The sequence below is a fragment of the Chiloscyllium plagiosum genome, chromosome 6, assembly GCF_004010195.1.
Source record: "Chiloscyllium plagiosum isolate BGI_BamShark_2017 chromosome 6, ASM401019v2, whole genome shotgun sequence".
Classification (NCBI taxonomy): Eukaryota; Metazoa; Chordata; class Chondrichthyes; order Orectolobiformes; family Hemiscylliidae; genus Chiloscyllium; species Chiloscyllium plagiosum.
In genome coordinates, this window is record NC_057715.1 from 2,472,798 (window position 1) to 2,494,573 (window position 21,776).

At 40.7% G+C, this 21,776-nt stretch overlaps 1 protein-coding gene across 2 annotated transcripts in view; it reads left to right on the forward strand.

The window, feature by feature from the left end:
* Window positions 1-21,776, forward strand: part of LOC122550431 (protein diaphanous homolog 3-like) — a 577,944-nt gene that overhangs the window by 353,778 nt on the left and 202,390 nt on the right. For both annotated transcript variants that reach the window (XM_043691160.1, XM_043691161.1), the window contains one exon: window positions 12,140-12,379. In XM_043691160.1, the coding sequence (XP_043547095.1) occupies window positions 12,140-12,379 (240 nt within the window). The remainder of the gene's footprint in view (window positions 1-12,139; window positions 12,380-21,776) is intronic.

A 21,776-nucleotide genomic window follows, 5' to 3' on the forward strand; every position in this document is an offset into this window, starting at 1 on the left:
CGCCTTCTTGACCTGCAATCTTCTTCCTGACCTCTCCGCCCCCACCCCCTCTCCGGCCTATCACCTTCACCTTAACATCCTTCCATCTATCGCATTCCCAACTCCCCTCCCCCAAGTCCCTCCTCCCTACCTTTTATCTTAGCCTGCATGGCACACCCTCCTCATTCCTGAAGAAGGGCTTATGCCCGAAACGTCGATTCTCCTGCTCCTTGGATGCTGTCTGACCTGCTGCGCTTTTCCAGCAACACATTTTTAATCTGAGGGTAACCTTAGCCAGTGCGGAAACTGAACGTATGCTTCCGGCATCACTCTGCTTCGCAAACCAGCCATCCGGGAAAGGAAAGCTGATACCCTACTTTCCAGATAGAGACTATATTTCTTTATCCTTTTTCTTTACATGTGTGGTGTGAATGGAACGCAGACCTCTTTTAAGTAGCAACAACAAAACAAATTCTTGTAAACTGTAACCTTGCCTTTCTTCTTAAAGTATTTCACCTTACCTGAAAATCTCCAAATGTAAAAGTAACCAGATATAATTCCTTGCATAAAAAACACTAACCAATTATGGATCAAACGCTATTGCCAGTATAATATGGTCTGGTTGCTCCCCTATATGTTAACCCATGTAACATGTATCAAGAAGACTTGTTGAGACAGATGTCTTAAAGTTTATCAACAGCATTATCTATTTAAAATCTTGTAAGATCTTCAATTCAGACACAGTCTGGGATCTGTGCTTACTGATTGCATAAAGCAAATATACAGTCACCACAATAACAACAACAATAATACTGCTGGCCACTGAAGTGAATATCTTTTACTGGAATGTTTCGTGTTATGTCATCTAACTGTCTTAAATGCACCTAGTCCGCAAACTGTGTGATCATGCACCAATGAAATTGAAAGTTAAGGATGCCAGCTAAGGTTAAAACATGCTGCAAATGATGCCACTGCGTTTGCTAGATTTAGCTTGAGGAGAAAGTGAGGTCTGCAGATGCTGGAGATCAGAGCTGAAAATGTGTTGCTGGAAAAGCGCAGCAGGTCAGGCAGCATCCAGGGAACAGGAGAATCGACGTTTCGGGCATAAGCCCTTCTTCAGGAATGACCCTAATCTAGTTTTGTGACAACATCAATACACTTGGTTGCGTTGAATATAAGCATACTAAATTAACTTAATTGTTTAGAAATTCTGTGCAAGTTTTTAATCTTTTATTTCTTATGTCTGCAGCTGTCAATTTAATTTTTATTTGTGAATGCAGCACAGGTGAAATGGAAATACAGTTCATTTGAATTGGTATTCACTTGACACTAGTGTTAGCGATATTGAACTTTCTAAATTCTATTTGTTTGCTGCTTCCTTTGTGCATTGATGATCCACACACTTTAATCATTATGGACATCTCTGAAGTTTTATATTTTATGTGCTTTCTTTTTGAAAAACACCTGTTATATTGTTGCAGGGACATTTCGAGAGCCAGACTTGCTGAATTATTTTCTTACAGAATAGCATATGGGCTAAAAACATATATGGAAACTAGTGCAATCAAGTGACTCAGATCATGCCATAACCCTCAAGAAATAACTCAGATCAGTTTATTAACATTTGCATCATGAGCTCATGTTAGTCCTCTAATGCACTATCAGCCATCTGTTTTAGGAAGTTTTTAAATTGAATTTGACTCTTGACGTATTATTACAAAATATGATTGTTCCCAGAGGCATGAGCATACTACTTGCAAGACAACTGGTAGATTCAATCATCTAGCATTCTGTCATGCAAATATGGCATGTGACTTTTCAGTGGAGAATTATCAGTTGTGGCAGAATAATTGGAGGATGCTGAACAGAGGCCATATATTTCCCAGAAAAGACTGTCACAAAATTAATAAATGATTTATTGTTGCCACCACTATTGACGTGAAGAGCTTTTGATGGGTAAGCTTTGCAGTTGGGCAGTGGTATCTGGCTACGTGATTGAATCTGGAAGTTTACAGGATTATGGAAATACATTGACATCTTCAGACTGTGTTCCCCTCTTTTCCAATCTAATTTGATTGTTAGAAATTTAAAATCTCTTCTGCACTATTTAGAGTTAAATATGACAGGAATAGGACTTGGCCATTAAACCCCTAGGGCCAGCTCCATTACTCAGTTCAATTATAGCTGACCTGCATTCTAACTATGTTTAGAGCATAGAGATTTGCAGCACAGAAATAGACTCTTAGGTCCAACCTGTCCATGCCAACCAGTTATCCTAAACTAATTTTGTCCCATTTGCCAGCATTTGGCTCATATCCCTCTAAATCTTCCTATTCATGTACCCAACCAAGTGCCTCTTAAATGTTTATTGTACCACCTCCACCACTTCCTCTTGCTGCTTATTCCGTACACGCACCACCCCTGTGTGTGAAAGTGCCTCTAAGGTCCTTTTTGTAAATTTGGCCCCTCTCACCCTCTAGCTCTGGACTCTCCATCTCAGGGAAAAGACCTTGTCTATTTACCCTATCAATGCCCCTCATGATTTTATAAATCTCTATAAGGTCACCCCTCAGCCTCTGATGCACCAGGGAAAACAACCCCAGCCTATTCAGCCTCTCATTATAGCTCAAACCCTCCAACCCTGGTATCATCCTTGTAAGTCTTATCTGAGCCCTTTTTACCCTTTGTAATACTATACCCCTTGTCTCTTTGCTGACAAAATATAACAGTCATAACAGTCTTTTCAATGTAACAAAACAAACAACTGCAGATGCTGAAAACTTGAAACAAAAACAAAAATACTGCAGAAACTCAGCAGGTCTGGCAGCGTCTGTGGAGAGAGAAGCAGTTTAGCATTTTGAGTCCAGTTCTCCTTCGTCAGAACTGATAGCAGCTGGGAAAAGGTGGTATTTATGCTGATGACAGGGTGGTGGGGACGAGGTGTGCAGGGGGAGACAGAGTGGGAAGGAGGAGGAGTGAGATGAAGAATTGGAAACAACGCTCAGAGAAAGAGAAAAGGAAAAGGGAAGCAGACAAAGGAATTGTTGATAGTAAGCCAGAGGAAAAAGGTAAAGCTGAATATGTGATGATAGGAACTGTGAGTAGTTGAAAATGAGTTAACTGTGCTGGGAGCAACCAGTATTGAATAGAATCCGGGGCTTGGGATTGGTAATGAACATGGATGGAGGTGTTCAAATTCTGAAATTGTTCAACACAATGTTGAATCTTGAAGTCTGTAAGGTACCTAGGCACAAGATGAGGTGTTGTTCCACCAGCTTGCATTCAGCTTTGCTGGAACACTGCAGCAGATCCAAGAAATGTTGGCATGGGAACATGATGGTGTATTGAAGAGCTCCGCCCAGCACACACACACACACACACACACACATGCAGACATGCACACATACATATGTAGAGACTGACACTCGCATGCATGTACACACACATACATAGACACATGCACAAATGCAGACACGCAAACATACAGACACACACGCCTGCAAACATACACAGAGGCACATGCACACGCACATATGCAGACACAAACGCATGCCATACTATGTCATGAGTTCAAATGCCACCCTTTTCCAAGTGGTTTCTGTTCTGATGAAAGATCATTGGACTCGAAATGTTAACTTTATTTTTCTCTCTATGGCTGCTGCCAGACCTGCTGAGTTCCTCCAGCATTTTTTTGTTTTTGCTGAAAATTCCATTGTTCCTGCCATGCACAGCTGTGTGAGAGTAATCATTTCAGATTCCTATTACCCTGGTACAGAAGAAGTGGTTTTTCATTCTTCCCTGAATTAATTGAACTCTATTTAATGTTATGTCACCTTGTTTTTAATTCCCTATCCCACCCAGCCCCCACAAAATCCATGATTTTTCTCTATCTATCTTATTGATACCTTCAAACATTTTAAACGCCTGGTTCATGGTAAGCCCTTTCTTCGAGGAATATAAACTAAGATTATGCAATCTGTCCTCATAAATTGACACACTTACCCCCAGTAGCATTCTGGAGAAGCTGCATTCTTTCCAATCCTTTTAATCCTCCCCGTGGTAACAGTAAAATACTGTGAGTTTTGACCATCTGAAAGAAAACAGAAAATACTTGAAGTAACCGATAAACCTGGCAGCATCTATAGTGTTATGGATCAGGCCAGATCCCTTCAAAACATTTTAAGAAGGTTGCCCCGAAGCTAACTTTTCTAGCTGTTTTAAGCAGATTTAAAGTGCATATTTCAGGAGCGACACAGCTGGTCAAAGTACTCGATTTTAAACAAAATAGAATTTATTTACACATGAGAAAAAGAAAACCAAATTTAGAATAACATAACAATTTGAAAACCCACCGACACAAAAACGCAACTTAACAAAGAGCAGTTCCGATTTCCTGCAACATCCCATAACACCCCCTTGGCAAAAAGGTGAAATCAAACACAGGATCTTACAGGAGAGATATCAGAGGAAGGATCAACATGGAGCTGTTTCTTTGAGTCTCCAGCTAAGACTAACCCAAAACTAGAAAAAGCCCTGAACTGGGAGAACTGGTCACTCCTCTTTCATTGTACAAGTGTTTTAAAACAAAAACTTAAAAAGCCTTCTCAAGTAGATTTCACCAGACATATCAGAACCTCTGCCTTTATGACTCCTCTTGAAAAAGGCCAAGGACAGAATAAACTTGTTAAAGGGACAGCATCATCACAATGGAGAAAGAAATAGTTAAAATTTTAGATTAGGTTTTGAATCAAGTAAAATGTCTTCATGACTGAAGAATCATATTTAGCTTTCTTTCTCTCTCCAGTTATCACCAAATCCGTTGAAAATTCCAGAACATTTTATTTTTCTTTTGTTCTGAGTTAATGTTCAAACCTGAGCACAATTGCAGATGACATCTGATTACAATTTTATGCAACTGAATCATAACTTCTTTCCCTTGTAATTCACCTCTCTTGAGACCCTTGTATGGGCAATTTCTATGTCATTTGGGAACTCCAGTCATTTCATGGGACCTTGATAACCATATATTCAATAAGAATATCTGAACTCTCATTCAAAGCTTCTCATCTTGAAGGACTGCAAGACTCACTACAGGGCTTACAGGAAATTGAGAATTTCCTGGAGCACACTATGCAGGAGGTGATTATTCCCTGTCTAGTATGAAGGTGTATCTTGAAGGGTGAAGAACATTTTTGGGGAAAGGATAACTTCTGAACCAAACTGATCCACATAAAAACTAATAGCATATGAAGGAAAATTGTTGATGAAGGGCTTTTGCCTGAAACGTCAATTCTCCTGTTCCTCGGATGCTGCCTGACCTGCTGTGCTTTTCCAGCACCACACTCTTGATTCTAATCTCCAGCATCTGTAGTACTGACTTTTGCCGAGGAAAATTGTTGAGGCCAGTTTTTCTGCAGCCTGGAAAGAAACATCACTTCCAATAGCTTTAATCTCTGATATTCCAGTGTTCCATGCTACTGACAACAGGAATGCCTTAATGTGGGAGATCTTTTAACATGAGAATGTTGTTGCACAGCAGCAGGGATACTGTGCTGTCAGAGGTTAGATCCAATTCCAGTGGCAAGGAAATCTTTATGAACGGAGAGCTCCCTACTGCTGTGGCCTTCATCTACCATTGATGTCACACAAATGTCTGCTGCCTGGATTACATTGAGCACTTGTTTTGGAGAGTGCTTTGCCTGGTTCCTCCTCTCTGACCTTACTGTCATGGGTGGCCCTGCCAAGAGTTGAGACCTCCTCACTTTCAGAGTCAATAGAAACATGAGTCTCTCCAGCAGATCAAGGTGGTGATCCATGAAAAGGTTCAATACGGATAGTAGTGAGGTGAGGGTTTATAATATTATCATTTTGGAATTTATGTTCGAAAGTGGAGATAAATAGGGTTTTCATTTTCTGTTCTGTGAACATGACTTGTTATCTTATATGGTTAAAAACTATTTTTTTTTTGCACTGAATTAAAATATTTTCAAGTCATTATGAGCCAGATTTTCCAAGGAGTGGAAATCTCATGCAGACTGCCATTCTGGTTGTTTCTTTTGACAAGAAGTAGCTCCACGTTTCTGGGCGGAGATTCCTCTCTTATCTCCTTCAGAAACATGAAGCCTTACTTTGATTCTGACAATCCTTTTGTCATGTAGAACTGTGAGTGGACAGCAAACCACATCATGTTTTTCACAGCACTCAACTGCTCTATCCTGAATTTAATTGTCCTGACAACCACTTTAGGTAGTTAGCACTACACCTCTGATTGGTCCAGTTAATATGCAAATTTACATCATTCATGTCAATGTGGTACCCTTCCTACACAACTCCATCATTTCTTGATTTACACTTTGGCAACTCTTCAAGACCTTTAGATGGTTCCCACTTTTACCTTCTATTCCTTATTACCTTCCAAACTGAGGGGCTGTGGAGGGAGAGAAAATTGAGTTGGGGAGAGGGATAACAAGCCTGACAAGGTCTGCTTGCAGACCTAATTGTAACCTCCTGCCTAGAGCAAATGTTGTGTGTGACCTGACACTTTAGAGAGAGGTGGCCATGCTGAGTCGGGAAATTTCTTGACTCGAGCTCCATGGCTTGATAGCGAGTATCTGTCTCAATGACACCAAAAGGTGGAGGTGAGAGTATGGTTGACCATATTGGGACCTGCAAAGCTGTTCAGCTGAATGGAAGAAAGGCTAGAAAATGGATAAATTGATAATTTATAAGGAGATTTGGCAGAGTTTTTTTGAGGGTGGTGGATACTTAAGGAAGTATAATTTAGCATGACTTCTCATGAGGATGGAGAGGGAAACATGGAAATTATCAGAGATGGCCTTACTTTCAATTGACAGTTATCAGAGTGATAAGTCTGATATAAGTAATAATCAATGTGTACGATGCTCTGAACACACTATATCTTGTGTGTCATGTTCAGCTCTGGATGCCATGAAGCAAGAGACTGTCATGCACTGGAGTCATTGCACAGAGGAGCATTGAGGTTAACCTGAAATTTGAGGGAAGTTGCTATGATCTTTCTTTCCAGCTGAGAAAAGAGATTTTTTTGAGGAGTTCTTATCAAACTATGTATGATCGTAAATAGTAAGGCAAAGATTTGTCCAGAATATTTATTTAAATTAAACAATGATATTGGGAGAGTGGAATACTGATTTAAGTTAGTATAGCTAAATAATTTAGTGAGTATATCATACAGCAAACTGATATCAAAACAAATTATACTTTTTACTTTCTCGAATTGAGAGTTAGAATTCACAGCATTGTTCAAAAATAAAATCTCATTTCACGTTATTTTAGTTTTAATTTTGACTCCATGTCTTTGCAGGATGCTCTTTTATGTTTGAAAAGCAGTGGATCAACACTTATTTTTAGATTTTATTTGTCATACAAATTTATTAAACATTATAGAGCAAGTCAATGATAATTAAAATTCAATAAGACTAACTAACTCATCCGTGCAATAGAAAATAATTTTAATGCTATAATTGGTTTTTATAAATGGTGGGAGTTTTTTTTTTCTCTTTATCTGACTTACCAATTTTCTTCAGATCTTCGTTTAGAAAAAAAAAGTGGCTGATAAATCCTTTTAAACTTTCTTCAGAAACTCATGAACTGTTCAGGATTTATAGAATTTCTTCCAAGTTGTGATGACACAGCAAGATGATTCTTAAAAATTAGGTAGAAGAAGAATACAGGATTCTTTCTAGTCAAGAGATTTTAAGCACACTTGGACTCTCTCTCGCTGTCTCTAGATGATATTGTAGTCAGGCCAAATATTAAAAGTAGACTGAGAAAAGGGTTCAGAAATGTACAATTGGAATCACTTCAAAACAAGAGGAGTTTTGGTCATGTCACTGGCCCATCACAGAGTCCATTTGAATTTAACAATTGGCTTCTATATCTCTGATCAAGAATCCATTATTCATCTTCGGAGATAGATGGGCCACTCACATTTGCAAATATAGTGAGGTTCAATGACTTTCCTTTGGTATCAGTTCAAGTTTGAGATGGACGGTTTGTGCCTTTGCTGTGTTTGCAGTGTCCATGAAATTCCACAAGGCTGTCAGTTTTTAACCGCTGAAAGTTTCTATTACTCGTGAACTGTGTGATTTGTAGCAGCCATTTTAATGCCACATAGTCCATTTTAAAATTAAACAAGAGAGTATTGTTTTTGTTAAACAACTTATGATCTCTTTAATGTACTATCGATGCAACACAACTCTTGGAGAAATAGCTGTGGACATGGTGGGGATCTTGATATCTCGCTTGGCCAGAGTATTCAACGTGCAGACCAGCGAGTTCAGTAATCAGGAAATAAACCAATGTATGTGGAAATTTAAACCAAGAAAAATGTATTTGCCTACAGGATGAAACAGTCCCACTGACAAAGCTCTTTTTATGTCAGGATTGATATTTAAATTCCTGATATTTCACTCCACTTGAGTTTCAGGGCATTCTCTTTCAGGGTAATGAAAGAGAAAATTACATTCTTTCCTCTAACACTTCCCTACAACAACCAACACACACAGCTTCCTTGAATTCTTTTGAAATTCAGGATGGAGCCTGGAGATGGTGTGCTTGTTATTCTGTTTTTGGTAAAGGAATCCATTGATTTCCAATCTCTCAGACAAGAATATTCAATTACTGTTACACTTTCTGTTTTGACCTTTTCTTGCTACTGACTAATGGCTAATTTGTGGATTGAAAATAACCAAACTGAATCTGGTGAATTGGTACCTGTTAATCATCAGTTATTAAGTTTTTAAAAGCAGCTAGAACCCATGACAATTTCAATATGGGGATTTTTAAAGAATTTCTCATCAATGTGATTATTTGGTTTCAGCTGGAAACTATGAATGGGGTTGGTGCTCAGCTACTATAATTTATTCCATTTTTCATTCATTTGGGACAATGTTTAGTACACAAAACCTATAAAGTTTTGCTCTGTCAATTTTCAATGACATCTTAGTGGCATTCTCTTCAGTCTCTGATTTGCATGGGGTCTTCATTCTGTCTTTTGGTCCCGATTGTAAACTTGGAAATTCTCGGACCACACATAGGTTGCAAAATAGCACTCTTTTATTGTTATCAAGCTGGCTGAGAGATCAATAGACAAAAAGACTAGATTATCAATCAGATATGACCTAGAATATGCTAATAAATGATTTATAATTCTGAGTAAAGAGACAGCAATTTATACCCTTAATGTGTGTAATCAAATCATTTTTCTACAGTTCCCATCATATAATGTTTCTAGTCTTAATTAGGTTCTCATGAGGTAATTAATAGTGTTGTTTCACACTAAAATAAACAATACTGTTAATATGATGTTATTTGCGTCACTGAGGTAATACCTAGGTTACAATCAGTATTATATTATAGCGACTGTCTGGAATACAGACAGATACTTGATTATGCCAAGGTTCATGCATTCCTTATTCCATTCTCATGGTCACTGTGCTTAACCATTTTAAAAGGCAAGTTATTATTGCAAAAAGGAGACTTATAAAATGGAGGATTTTAGCTATTATTTCCCAATACTTTATCACAATGACTATCCAATACTTAGTGTTTGTTTATTCTGAATTGCAGGAGTAGGTTCACTTGACAGTCTCTGTTAGTGTACCCTGGACAAAAAGTCAAGTTCTTTATGATTTCACTCATACTAATCTTCAGAAATAAACATTGTGGAATCAAGAAGTAGAGCAAAAATTACAAAAATATTGTTTCCACCTAGATGATCAAATATTTATTGTTGTATAGATGTCACCAGCAAAGGAAACAACTGTGGCATTCTTTTTAGCTAATGACAGCTTCATTATTATTGAATGGATTAGACAATCTAAAACCATATCAATGACTCTTTGCTAGTTTTGATATGCCAATTTCCAGTGCGGAATTGTCATGTGTGTTATTATTTTGTTGTGAAAGCTCTAATTTTCTGACAATTGCTTGAATAACGTCATTTTAGGAAAAAAGTGACTAGCTGATTTTTAAAAACAACCCTCACAACATGACAAAAGGTTTAATATGTTTTGGATGCAAATTATTTGTTAGACTGCATTCTTAAGCAATGAGCATTTTTACAGCCTCCAAATGTGACCACAACTTCAGTTCATAAATATGATTCCCTTTTAAGAGACAGCCATTGTGGTATTAATTCTGCTGTTGCCATTTACACTTCCGTAGACCCAATTTTGTCTTTTTTACTTATCACTTTACCACTTTTTTTAGCTAACCAATCATCTATTTTACCATCTCATCAGTTCCGCTTTCCACTTTATCACCACATTCCATACATCTTTTCTTCCTTTTCAAATGGTTTCTCTACCATTGTACTTGCATAAAACCTGATACACCTGGGTTCTCAACCAAATATTGCTTGCTTGATTGGCAGCTGTGGCTCTCTGATCTCCTCTGGCAGTTGTACTATGTTTATGTACACAAAATAAAGAGATTTTGAATGCTTTCAGTTTCTACTATTGATTTGAAATGGTCTGAAGATTGCTATTTCTATTGCCCTGAAATAAAAGTACAGTAATGCAATTTATTTTGGAAAAAATAATTCACATTTTCTTGTTTCATTAGTTCATAGTATACTGTAGATCATGGACCTGGAAATGATATAGCTTGGACTTTGAGTCCATGGAGCTCAATGGAGGGGCATAGGGAGCATTTCTAGAAGCTCAAGATATTAAGGGGGTAGTGCTGATAATTGCACTGAAAGAAAACAACATCAGATAAATGGCAAAGAAGTCCCAAGGGTACTTATTGTGCTTCCTGTGTTCTTGTGAGTGACCATGAGAGATGGATTCAGGGGCATAGTGTGCTGTGGGGGAATCAGCGTTAAGGTTCGCTCTTGTACACCTAATGAGACCTTTGATTGTCTTTGTTAAACGTGGACTACAGGTGACACTTTTAACTTCATCCGTGATTACCTCTGCATCACAGAGATGATATAGTCAATTTTTAATAGCCAGTGACATGTTCAGTATTACTTTTGGCCAGGATTTTGGTCACTGCATGTGTTTCACATCCAGATTACTGTGATTACAGTTGTCTTCAATGTACTACATCAGCACTTGTCTAGTTTGGTTACACCATGAACAGCTTTGCAGTGCTCACAAGTAAAGCTCGCATGCTCGAAAAAAAACTTACTCCACCTGGAGGAACATGTGGTGAGCCTAGGCTGTAAGATATATGTTCTGCCTTTCATGCTGGGAATTATCATAATCTAGTTTCCTCCACTGCGAGGATATTAGCAAATTGCACATAAATGAGTTGAGAATGGATAAGATTGAGAATTAATGCAAGCATATAGGTTTCACCCCATTTACTTGTGGGATTCCTATTTCGTTGTTCTAAACCTGGGTGGAAATTCAAACTTTTTTCTTGAGAATCTAGTTTTTCCGATCTCTCCATATTTTTCCAACTGTCTCAATATTGCCCAAATCATTCAGAGCTGGCAGAACTTTGCCCCCTCTTTTTCCCTGTCTCTCTCTCTCTCTCTACATTCCTGCTGCGTATATCCATCACTCTCAGTCTTTAGTTCAGATTTACTGCATTTGGATTATTTTGCTTTTATAATTGTTTGCATTGTTTTAGTCTGATCTTCTAGTTTTCCATGGTGAAGTTAGCACAAGGTTACAAATTTTAAGTTTTCATCTCAAACGTTTCCTGATTTGTAGTAAGTGATGTAATTGCATGTATTTTTGTGTTAGTGAGATCCTGTTTATTTGTATTTAGTCAATAAAAATCTTTCATGCCTTGCCATGCAATATATTTCTGTAACCCAATAGGTTTACCACATGAACATTTTTTGATTGCTTTGCTACTCTGGGTCATAAGCACATATTATTTTTATGTGATTTAGTATATTGGATGTCAGGACAGATCTATGGTAGAACTGTATCTTTTATTAGTTATTGTAAAATAAGCAGTTGTTATTAGCAACCGCAAATAGAATTCCAATTGCTTGCTCAAATGTCTTTGATTCTTGCTTCCATTTTTTCACACTTTATGAGTAAAGATCTTCCAACACCTTATTAATGTTAATAAATCAGCTTTGATTAAATTAATTTGTTTTGTACCAAAATGGGACAAGAGCTTCTATTTCTTACATTCTTTTCTTCTATCCAACCAGATGAGCAGTGTTAAAAATCTTCGTCCACGGCTGAATGCTATTCTGTTCAAGCTTCAGTTTGAGGAACAGGTGAATAATATCAGACCTGATATTATGGCTGTTGCAACTGCATGTGAGGAGTTAAAGAAAAGTAAGAGATTTGGAAACCTGCTGGAGCTGGTGTTACTAATTGGAAACTACATGAATGCTGGGTCTCGAAATGCTCAAACGTTTGGCTTCAACATCAACTTCCTGTGCAAAGTAAGTCTATATCTCAAAATATTTAGGCAGAACTATAAAAGTGAAAAAAAAACTGTCATACAATACTGTGCAGACTTGTCACGATCAAATAGATAAAACTGCAGCTCATTCTAGAGTGTTCTCCCCAAACTCTCCAAATAAATTAAAATATTGAAACATACAGATTGACACAATAGATCAGAATTTGCTGGAGAAGGAAAGCTCACTTCATGGGACGTACGTTAGACTCTGCATCCAGTTCACAAATGTTTGTGCTATAGTTTGCAGGATGACAGTGCGTCTGAGACCTTGGTGAATAGTGGCATCTAAAAATGTATCTCCTTAACCAATAAAATTAATGTGTCAAACACATAAAGGAAGGACTATAAAGAGAGAGAATTAGGGAGAGTAAATTCATGATCAAATCAGGCACATAAAGAGATATAAAGGAGGAAGCCAGGTTTGAACAAGGAAAGGGTCATAAAAAGGGACAGAAGAATAAAATAGGAATAATAATATAAAATTTAACATTTTGGAAATCTTCAAAAACAATTTGCCATTTGAAGGAATGAGAATCCAGACTGGATCAGAGAGTTTGAATGGCAATGGATAATAGTTATCAAGGGATAATAGTTATAAAATCAGTTAATTGACAATTTGGGGGAGTTCCATGGCGTACGCTTCTGCACATTTACACTGCTCTCCTCATTATGTACATACATCACTGCTGCCTCACAGCGCCAGAGACCCGGGTTCAATTCCCACCTTAGGCGACTGATTGTGTGGAGTTTGCACGTTCTCCCCGTGTCTGCGTGGGTTTCCCCCGGGTGCTCCGGTTTCCTCCCACAGTCCAAAGATGTGCAGGTCAGGTGAATTGGCCATGCTAAATTGCCCGTAGTGTTAGGTAAGGGGTATGGGTGGGTTGCGCTTCGGCGGGTCGGTGTGGACTTGTTGGGCCGAAGGGCCTGTTTCCACACTGTAATGTAATCTAATCTAATGTAATCACCTCTATGGCACCTTGCACATGCTATTGTGCACTCCCAAAGATGGAAGTTTTTACCTTGACGGGATCTTCCAAGAACGCCGGTGCCATGTTTAACCCCCAACCGTACTTCCAGCCAGAAACTACCTCCCACAGTGCACCTAATGGGAGGGGAATGAAAAGGAAATGCTTCTGAGGGCACATAGGTGGCACAGGTGAGACCTCATTGCAAAACCAAGCTCACGTTTATAAATGTCATTACCTATCTGATCAACAGTTATCGTAACGACAGCTAGAAGAGTCAATCTACACAGGCTACTCATCCTTACTGCCAGATTATCTTAGAGCCATGTCTAAGGGAGTGCTATTCTGCCCCTAATGCCCAGCATGGCAGAACATCTTCTCATTATTCACTGTCAAATCATCACATACTGGAAAGCTTTCAAACAGTTAAAATGTTTGCTTTTATTAAACATTAATGGTGCAGAAAAGAGAAACAGAAAATTATGCTTTTATATCTGGAAACAAACAATGACCAAGTTATAATTAATGAATGTTCAATGCGGCCAGTTCACATCTATGGGAACCGGGTATCAATAAGGTTCATGTGCTGCACACCCTATCATGCAGATGGTGATGTTCCTCCTTGGAAGACTGCTGCTTCTCTCCCAGCTCTTCGCGTCCATCACATTTCCTACGTTGTGGGCACAACTTGGACAAAACACAGCTAGGACAGTGCAGAACATTCTGCCTGGACTGTGATACACAGTACTCCTATATCAATTTAGCCATCAAAACATGACCCTCAGGAGGCCTATCGTCTGTGCTGTGATGGCCTTTGGAGAAGAATAGGCTGCATAGTATCTACTCTAGCCGTTAGGCCGGGCTTTGTGCAAAGGAGTTATCATCGCGGTTGCAGAGTGTAGCCCTTGTTCCCTGTTAATCATCTTTGTAGAGCAACCTACCCTTGAAACAAAGCAGAAACATGATAGTTCTTGAGGTTATGGCATGTTGGCATCTTACAGGGTGCCTAGTGGATGCTTCTAAGTTGGGTTCTGACAATCACAGATAACTTGGTATTATGACACGGGCTAAACCCTCCTGCTTAATTTAAACTAGCAACACGGAAGAGATTTATTCCTTGCAGTAATCTGTGAAAATTCGAGAGGCCAAGAACTAGTTAAAGTAAAAGTAACATCTTTATTTCTTAAAGTATAACAGAAGATAATTAACTAACAACTATTTACAACTCCTTCCTCTAACCTATCTTTTACTTTTCCTTCTATAATACTAGTCCGATAAAACCCCCAATAAAGATTTACTGAAAAAAGTTAAAATTTCAAAACCAGCCAGCTGTCAAATCTTCTCTTTGCAAATTTGCTGTCCAGGCCCAGGTCCATGTCAATGTTTTTCTCTATGCAAACTCCTTCTCTGGATAAGTACCCCTCAGACAGCAATCTGTTGGTCTTTCGGCAGTTCTCCCCCAGTTGTTCAATTTTCCCCAATCTTATACCCCAAAGCATTGGATTGTTTCATTGGTTTTTAATATTGTCAATATACTAAATTCAAACTTGATTGGACATTGGTATTTTGGGGTATAATTTAAACTGATTGGCTGAATTCGAAATTGTTTTTGGTCTCCAAGAAACCTGATACCCTAGCTGCTGGACTAAAAAGTTACATTATATCTTGTTCAGAACACTTGGTGTTGTCAGGTAGTTCTGCTAGCTTTTAACTTTCTTAAAAGCACACCCATATCTTCATAACACTTGTATTTTAATGGAATGGAGCCCTGTGTTGATGAGTTTGCTGTCTTATGAGATGGTGCTGTAAGTGCAGCATGTAAACAGTCTGTAGCACCCTGCACTTGGGCTGACCTGCTATTTTGGCAAAGCTTACTGTCTGAAACAATACTGACCTTGCTTAAGGAAAACAGGATGAATTGGAATATCTGGTGTGAATTACGTTAGTAATTGATTCAGCCTTGATACATTTGTGAGGTTGGAATTGCAAGATCCCATACAGGTCCTCCAGGGATTCTTGGAAGCAGCCAGTGACATAAAAAATGAGCACAGCTGACACCTTGACAGCTACTGGGACAGGATGGCCACTCAGCCCTTCAGCTTGCAGATGGAATAGTGCTATGACAGTGTCTTGGGACATTCATGGTTTGTGATAGCATTGTGCCTCACTCATCTGGAAGAATGGCATCAAGAACAATAGAGTCTCATCCTCCTGAAGCATTTCTGCATCCTGAGGGAAACCTCAGCTGAGACTTTTTCATGTGAAGGCTGTTTGACAGACTCTGGAAATTGCAGCTGCTCCTGGGCTAGCTGGCACACTCCTCAATTTCTCTGCAACTATGTAGTGCCATGACCATAGCAACAATGACCCCTGCAGTGTGGAATCTAGTGGTCATGGTTCCAATGAAGCTATGTGGAGAATATTTGAAAGCAAACGAGTTCTCGCTAATGTGAACACTCAGCATTCACATTGCACACGCTGATGGTTTAACATAGTCCTCCATCTAATGGGACATGGAGAGATCTGACAATGAATCCAACAGAATGCAGCTACATGCACATTAGACATAGTAGGTCTTGTTCCACTGTAAATGATACAAGTTATGCCATGGAAACACAGGAGCAGATTGTAAGGGCGGTATGATCATTGAAGTCTTTCTTGCCCCACACATTACCCTCCCACATCCCTGAAGAGACATATCAATGCAGATGAGGGCATGGTGTCGAATAATTACTGTTTTAGAGGAGAGGATGTTACCTTTGTGCCCTTATACAGCCTGTGAGACTTTAAATTATCTTTGTGATTTGTGCTGCTGTTATGGACAAGGCCAGAACACTCAAAACATTCGTGAACAGGCAATCCAGCCCATAACTTTACAATTTGTTTTGGTAAGTTTACAGTGAGAATTACCCGGAGTAAGATAGCTAGGTTGACTATCAGGTTTTAAAACAGACAGAAATGTATTCACAAAATTACACAGTGAAGCACAACAGAATAAAGAACCCCGACAGAACTCAGTCTATCCAAACTGGACTTAATTATGCTGTTCTGAATATACACAACAGTCCCACTAAGCAAACCCCTTAAGACACAGTTAAAAAATGGAACAGATGCCGACAGATTGAAGTTAGAAGGGCAGAAAGAGAGAGTGAGTTTCCACATAGCTCACTGTTGAACTCTGGACTGAATTAAACTGCTCAGCTAGAGAGCTGACCGCTCCCCTTTCATTCTACAGGTCACTTCTAAAACATGACCACTTTGGCCTGAAGTCTCATCTGTTTACATGTAAACAAAAAGGCCTCTCAATACCCTTTAATCTCTGTAACCAAACCAATCTAATCGGATTCTGGCCTCGTTTATGACCCCTCTGAAAACAATGAAGGACACAGTATCCTTTTCGAAAAAAGGGACCAGCTTTGTGACACTCTGCTTGTAATTGCTTGTGATTACCTCTGCTTTACACAAATGACTGTGATCAATTTGTGAGGACCTGTGACACAGTTAAAATCGCCTGTGACCAGGATTTGTGTCCCATTCTCCAGCTCTATCTTGGTAGCCCTCTAAATTCATCACTTTCAAATATATATCCAGCTCTCTTTGAAACCTGCTATGGATTCTGCCTTCACCACTCCCAGGCAGGTGTTCCAAATCCTAACAACTCTTCACTCCACCCTTAGCTCTCTTGCTGACTATATTGCAGTTGTGACCTCAAATTACTGACATACTAGGATTATAGATGTTCCCTGAACTGGAAAGGGACTAATGTCCTGGGTGGAAAGTTTGCTCGAGTTGTTCAGGACGGTTTAAACTAGTATGGTGAGGGGTGGGAACCTGAGCTATATACCGGAGGTGAGAGTTGATGGAGATGAGGCAATAGCAAGAGGTAGCACAGCCAGTGGGAAGGAATTTCTTTGGAAAGAACCAAGGGATCGGTTAAAGTGTGTTTGCTTTAATGCAAGGAGTATCAGAGATAAAAGTGATGAGCTTAGAGCATGGATCAGTACCTGGTGCTATGATGTTGTGGCCATAACAAAGGCGTGGGTTTCTCAGGGGCAGGAATGGTTGCTGGATGTTCCAGGGTTTTGAACATTTAAAAAAAAAGGGAGGGGGATAAAAAGGAGGGGGTGTAGCACTGCTAATCAGAGAGGGTATCACAGCTACAGAAGTTACCATTGTCGAGGAGGGTATGCCTACTGAGTCAGTATGGGTGGAAATTAGGAACAGTAAGGGAGAAGTCACCTCATTAGGGGCTTACTACAGGCCCCCCAATATCAACAGGGAGATTGATGAAAGCATAGGTCGGCAGATTTTGGAAAAGTGTGAATGTAATAGGGTAGTTGTAATGGGTGACTTTAACTTTCCCAATATTGATTGGAACCTCCTTCGAGCAGATGGTTTGGAAGGACCTGTTTTTGTAAGGTGTGTTCAGGAGGGTTTCCTAACTCAGTACGTTGACAGGCCGACAAGGGGAGAGGCCATTTTGGATTTGGTGCTCGGCAATGAGCTGGGACAGGTGTCAGATCTTGCGGTGGGAGAGCATTTTGGGGATAGTGACCACAACTGCCTCACATTCTACATAGCTATGGAGAAGGAGAGAAGCAGGCACAATGGGAGGATATTTAATTGGGGAAAGGAAACTATGATACTATCAGACGTGCATTGGGAAGCATGGACTGGGAGCAATTGTTCCATGGAAAGGGCACTATCGACATGTGGAGACTGTTTAAGAAACAGTTGTTGCGAGTGATGCATAAATGTGTTCCTCTGAGACAGGCAAGAAGGGGTAAGATAAAGGAACCTTGGATGACGAGAGCGGAGGAGCTTCTCGTCAAAAGAAAGAAGGCAGCTTACGTAAAGTGGAGGAAGCAAGGGTCTTGCTCAGCTCTAGAGGATTACAGGCAGGCGAGGAAGGAGCTCAAAAATGGTCTGAGGAGAGCCAGGAAGGGGCACGAGAAAGGCTTGGCAGGAAGGATTAGGGAGAATCCAAACGCATTTTACACATATGTGAGGAATGAGAGAATGATCAAAGAAAGAGTAGGGCCGATCAGGCCTGAAGAAGGGCTTATGCCCGAAACGTCGATTCTCCTGTTCCCTGGATGCTGCCTGACCTGCTGCGCTTTTCCAGCAACACATTTTCAGCTCTGATCTCCAGCATCTGCAGACCTCACTTTCTCCTCCGATCAGGGATGGCATAGGGAACTTGTGTATAGAGTCTGAGGTGGTAGGGGAAGCCCTAAATGAGTTTTTTGCTTCTGTCTTTACTAAAGAAAAGGACCTTGTAGTGAATAAAACCATGAGGAGCAGGTGTGCATGCTGGAATGAATAGAGATTGAGGAAGCTGATGTGTTGAAAATTTTGACAAACATTAAGATTGACAAGTCGCCAGGGCCAGACCAGATTTGTCCTCGGTTGCTTTGGGAAGCGAGAAATGTGATTGCTTCGCCGCTTGCGAAGATCTTTGCATCCTTGCTCTCTACCGGAGTCGTGCCGGAGGACTGGAGGGAGGCAAATGTAATTCCTCTCTTCAAGAAAGGAAATAGGGAAATCCCTGGCAATTACAGACCAGTCAGTTTCACGTCTGTCGTCTGCAAGGTGTTCGAAAGGATTCTGAGGGGTAGGATTTATGACTATCTGGAAGAGTATGGCTTGATTAAATGTAGTTAGCACGGCTTTGAGAGGGGCAGGTCATGCCTCAAATCTTATTGAGTTCCTTGAGGATGTTACTAGACAAGTTGATGAGGGTCGAGCGGTGGATGTTGTGTATGTGGACTTCAGTAAGGCATTTGATAGGGTTCCCCATGGTAGGCTCTTTCAGAAGGTCAGGAGGAATGGTATACAGGGAAATGTAGCTGTCTGGATACAGAATTGGCTGGTCAATAGAAAACAGCGAGTGGTAGTGGAAGGAAAATATTCTGCCTGGAAGTCAGTAGTGAGTGGTGTTCCACAGGGCTCTGTTCTTGGGCCTCTACTCTTTGTAATTGTTATTAATGACCTGGATGAGGAGATTGAAGGATGGGTCAGCAAGTTTGCAGTCGACACAAAGGTTGGAGGTGTCGTTGACAGTATAGAGGACTGTTGTAGGCTGCAATGTGACATTGACAGGATGCAGAGATGGGCTGAGAGGTGGCAGATGGAATTCAACCTTGATAAATGCAAAGTGATACATTTTGGAAGGTTGAACTTGAAAGTTGAGTGCAGGATTAAAGACAGGATTCTTGGCAGTGTGGAGGAACAGAGGGATCTTGGTGTGCAGGTACATAGATCCCTTAAAATGGCCACCCAAGTGGACAGGGTGGTTAAGAAAGCATATGGTGTTTTGGCTTTCATTAACAGAGGGATTGAGTTTAAGAGCTATGAGATCTTGTTGCAGCTCTATAAAACTTTGGTTAGACCGCACTTGGAATACTGTGTCCAGTTTTGGTCGCCCTATTGTAGGAAAGATGTGGATGCTTTGGAGAGGGTTCAGAGGAGGTTTACCAGGGTGCTGCCTGGACTGGAGGGCTTATCTAACGAAGAGAGTTTGACTGAGCTTGGACTTTTTTCATTGGAAAGGAAGGAAGAGAGGGGACCTAATTGAGGTGTACAAGATAATGAGAGGCATAGATAGAGTTGATAGCCAGAAACCTTTTCCCAGGGCAGAAATTGTTAACACAAGGGGTCATAGTTTTAAGCTGTTTGGTGGAAAGTATAGAGGGGATGTCAGAGGCGGGTTCTTTACGCAGAGAGTTGTGAGAGCATGGAATGCGTTGCCAGCAGCAGTTGTGGAAGTGAGGTCATTGGGGATATTTAAGAGACTGCTGGACATGCATATGGTCACAGAAATTTGAGAGTTCGTACATTAGTTTTACCTCACATGAGGATCAGTGGTCAGCACAACATCGTGGGCTGAAGGGCCTGTTCTGTGTTGTACTGTTCTATGTTCTATGTTCTAGCCTGTAATGTGTAAGTGGCTGATTAATCCAATTACTCTTTGAAAGATCTCACATTGCTCACGAGTAGAACCTGCATGTTTAGAGAGAAAGTGTAGTGATTGTGGTGCTGGAAAAGCACAGCAGGTCAGACAGCATCCGAGGAACAGGGGAATCGATGTTTCGGCCATAAGCCCCTCATTAGGAATGAGGCTTGTGGGTCAGGGGTCTGAGAGATAAATGGGAGGGGGTGGGATTGGGGGAAAGATAGCTGAGAATGCGATAGGTAGATGAAGGTAGGGGAGAAGGTGATAGGTCAGAGAGGAGACTGGAGTGGACAGATGGGAAAGGCGATGGACAGGTCAAGACGGCGGTGCTGAGTTGGAGGCTTAGGTCTGGGATAATGTGGGGGGAGGGAAATAAGGAAAGTGTTGAAATCCACATTGATCCTGTGTGGTTGCAGGGTCCCAAGATGGAATATAAGGCATTCTTCCTCCAAGCGTCAGGTTTTTAATGTTTGGCGATGGAGTAGGCCCAGGATCTTCACGTCCTTGACTGTGTGGGAGGGGGAGTTGAAGTGTTCAGCCACGTGGCAGTGGGGTTGGTTCGTGCGGGTGTCCCAGAGATGTTCTCTGAAACAATCTGCAAGTAGGCGTCTTTGCAGTAGAGAGATACAGTAGATGACATTGGTGGGGGTACAGGTAAATTTTTGTCAGATGTGGATTCTTTGGGGGCTTGACGGAAGTGAGGAGAGAGGTGTGGGCGCAGGTTTTGCACTTCCTGCGATGGCAGGGGAAGGTACCGGGAGTGGGGTGTGGGCTGGTGTGGGATGTGGACCTGACGAGGGAGTTGCGAAGGGAATGATCTCTCCGAAACACTGATAGGGGTAGGAAGAGGAATACATCTCTGGTGGTGGGGTCCATTTGTAGGTGGCAGAAATGGCAGAGGATGACTCTGGCGGTGGCCTCCCTTTCTATTCGTTTAGAGAGGAATACAATTTCTGTGGCTCACTCTGTGTGTAGTCGTGGACAATTTCCATTTCCTGAGTACATTTGTGATTTGGAAAAGGATGAAGATAGCATTGTTCTCGCTTCGCAGAGTGAGTCGTGGGCTCAGCCTGGTTTTGAGCAGCCTGCCCTGAACCTCCATGCACCATTTTCCCTGAACGCTTTCTGTCAACCCCATTAGGACTGAGCTTCTAAACTGTCTCACCCAGTCTTCATGAAAGTCAGCATCTCCCAATATTACTGTGAGTCCTGACCCTACAACTTAGCAATGTGTGATGTATTTTCCCCACATGTGCAGCCAGGGTGATTGTGACTGTTGTTGAAAATCCTCAGACTGTGCTTGGACGCTGCCCTTGACTGATTGTTCGAAACATAAAAACTGCAGATGCTGGAATCCAAAGAAGATAGACAGGAGGCTGAAAGAACATAGCAAGCCAGGTAGCATCAGGAGGTGGAGAAGTCACTGTTTCTGGTATAACCCTTCTTCAGGACTAGGG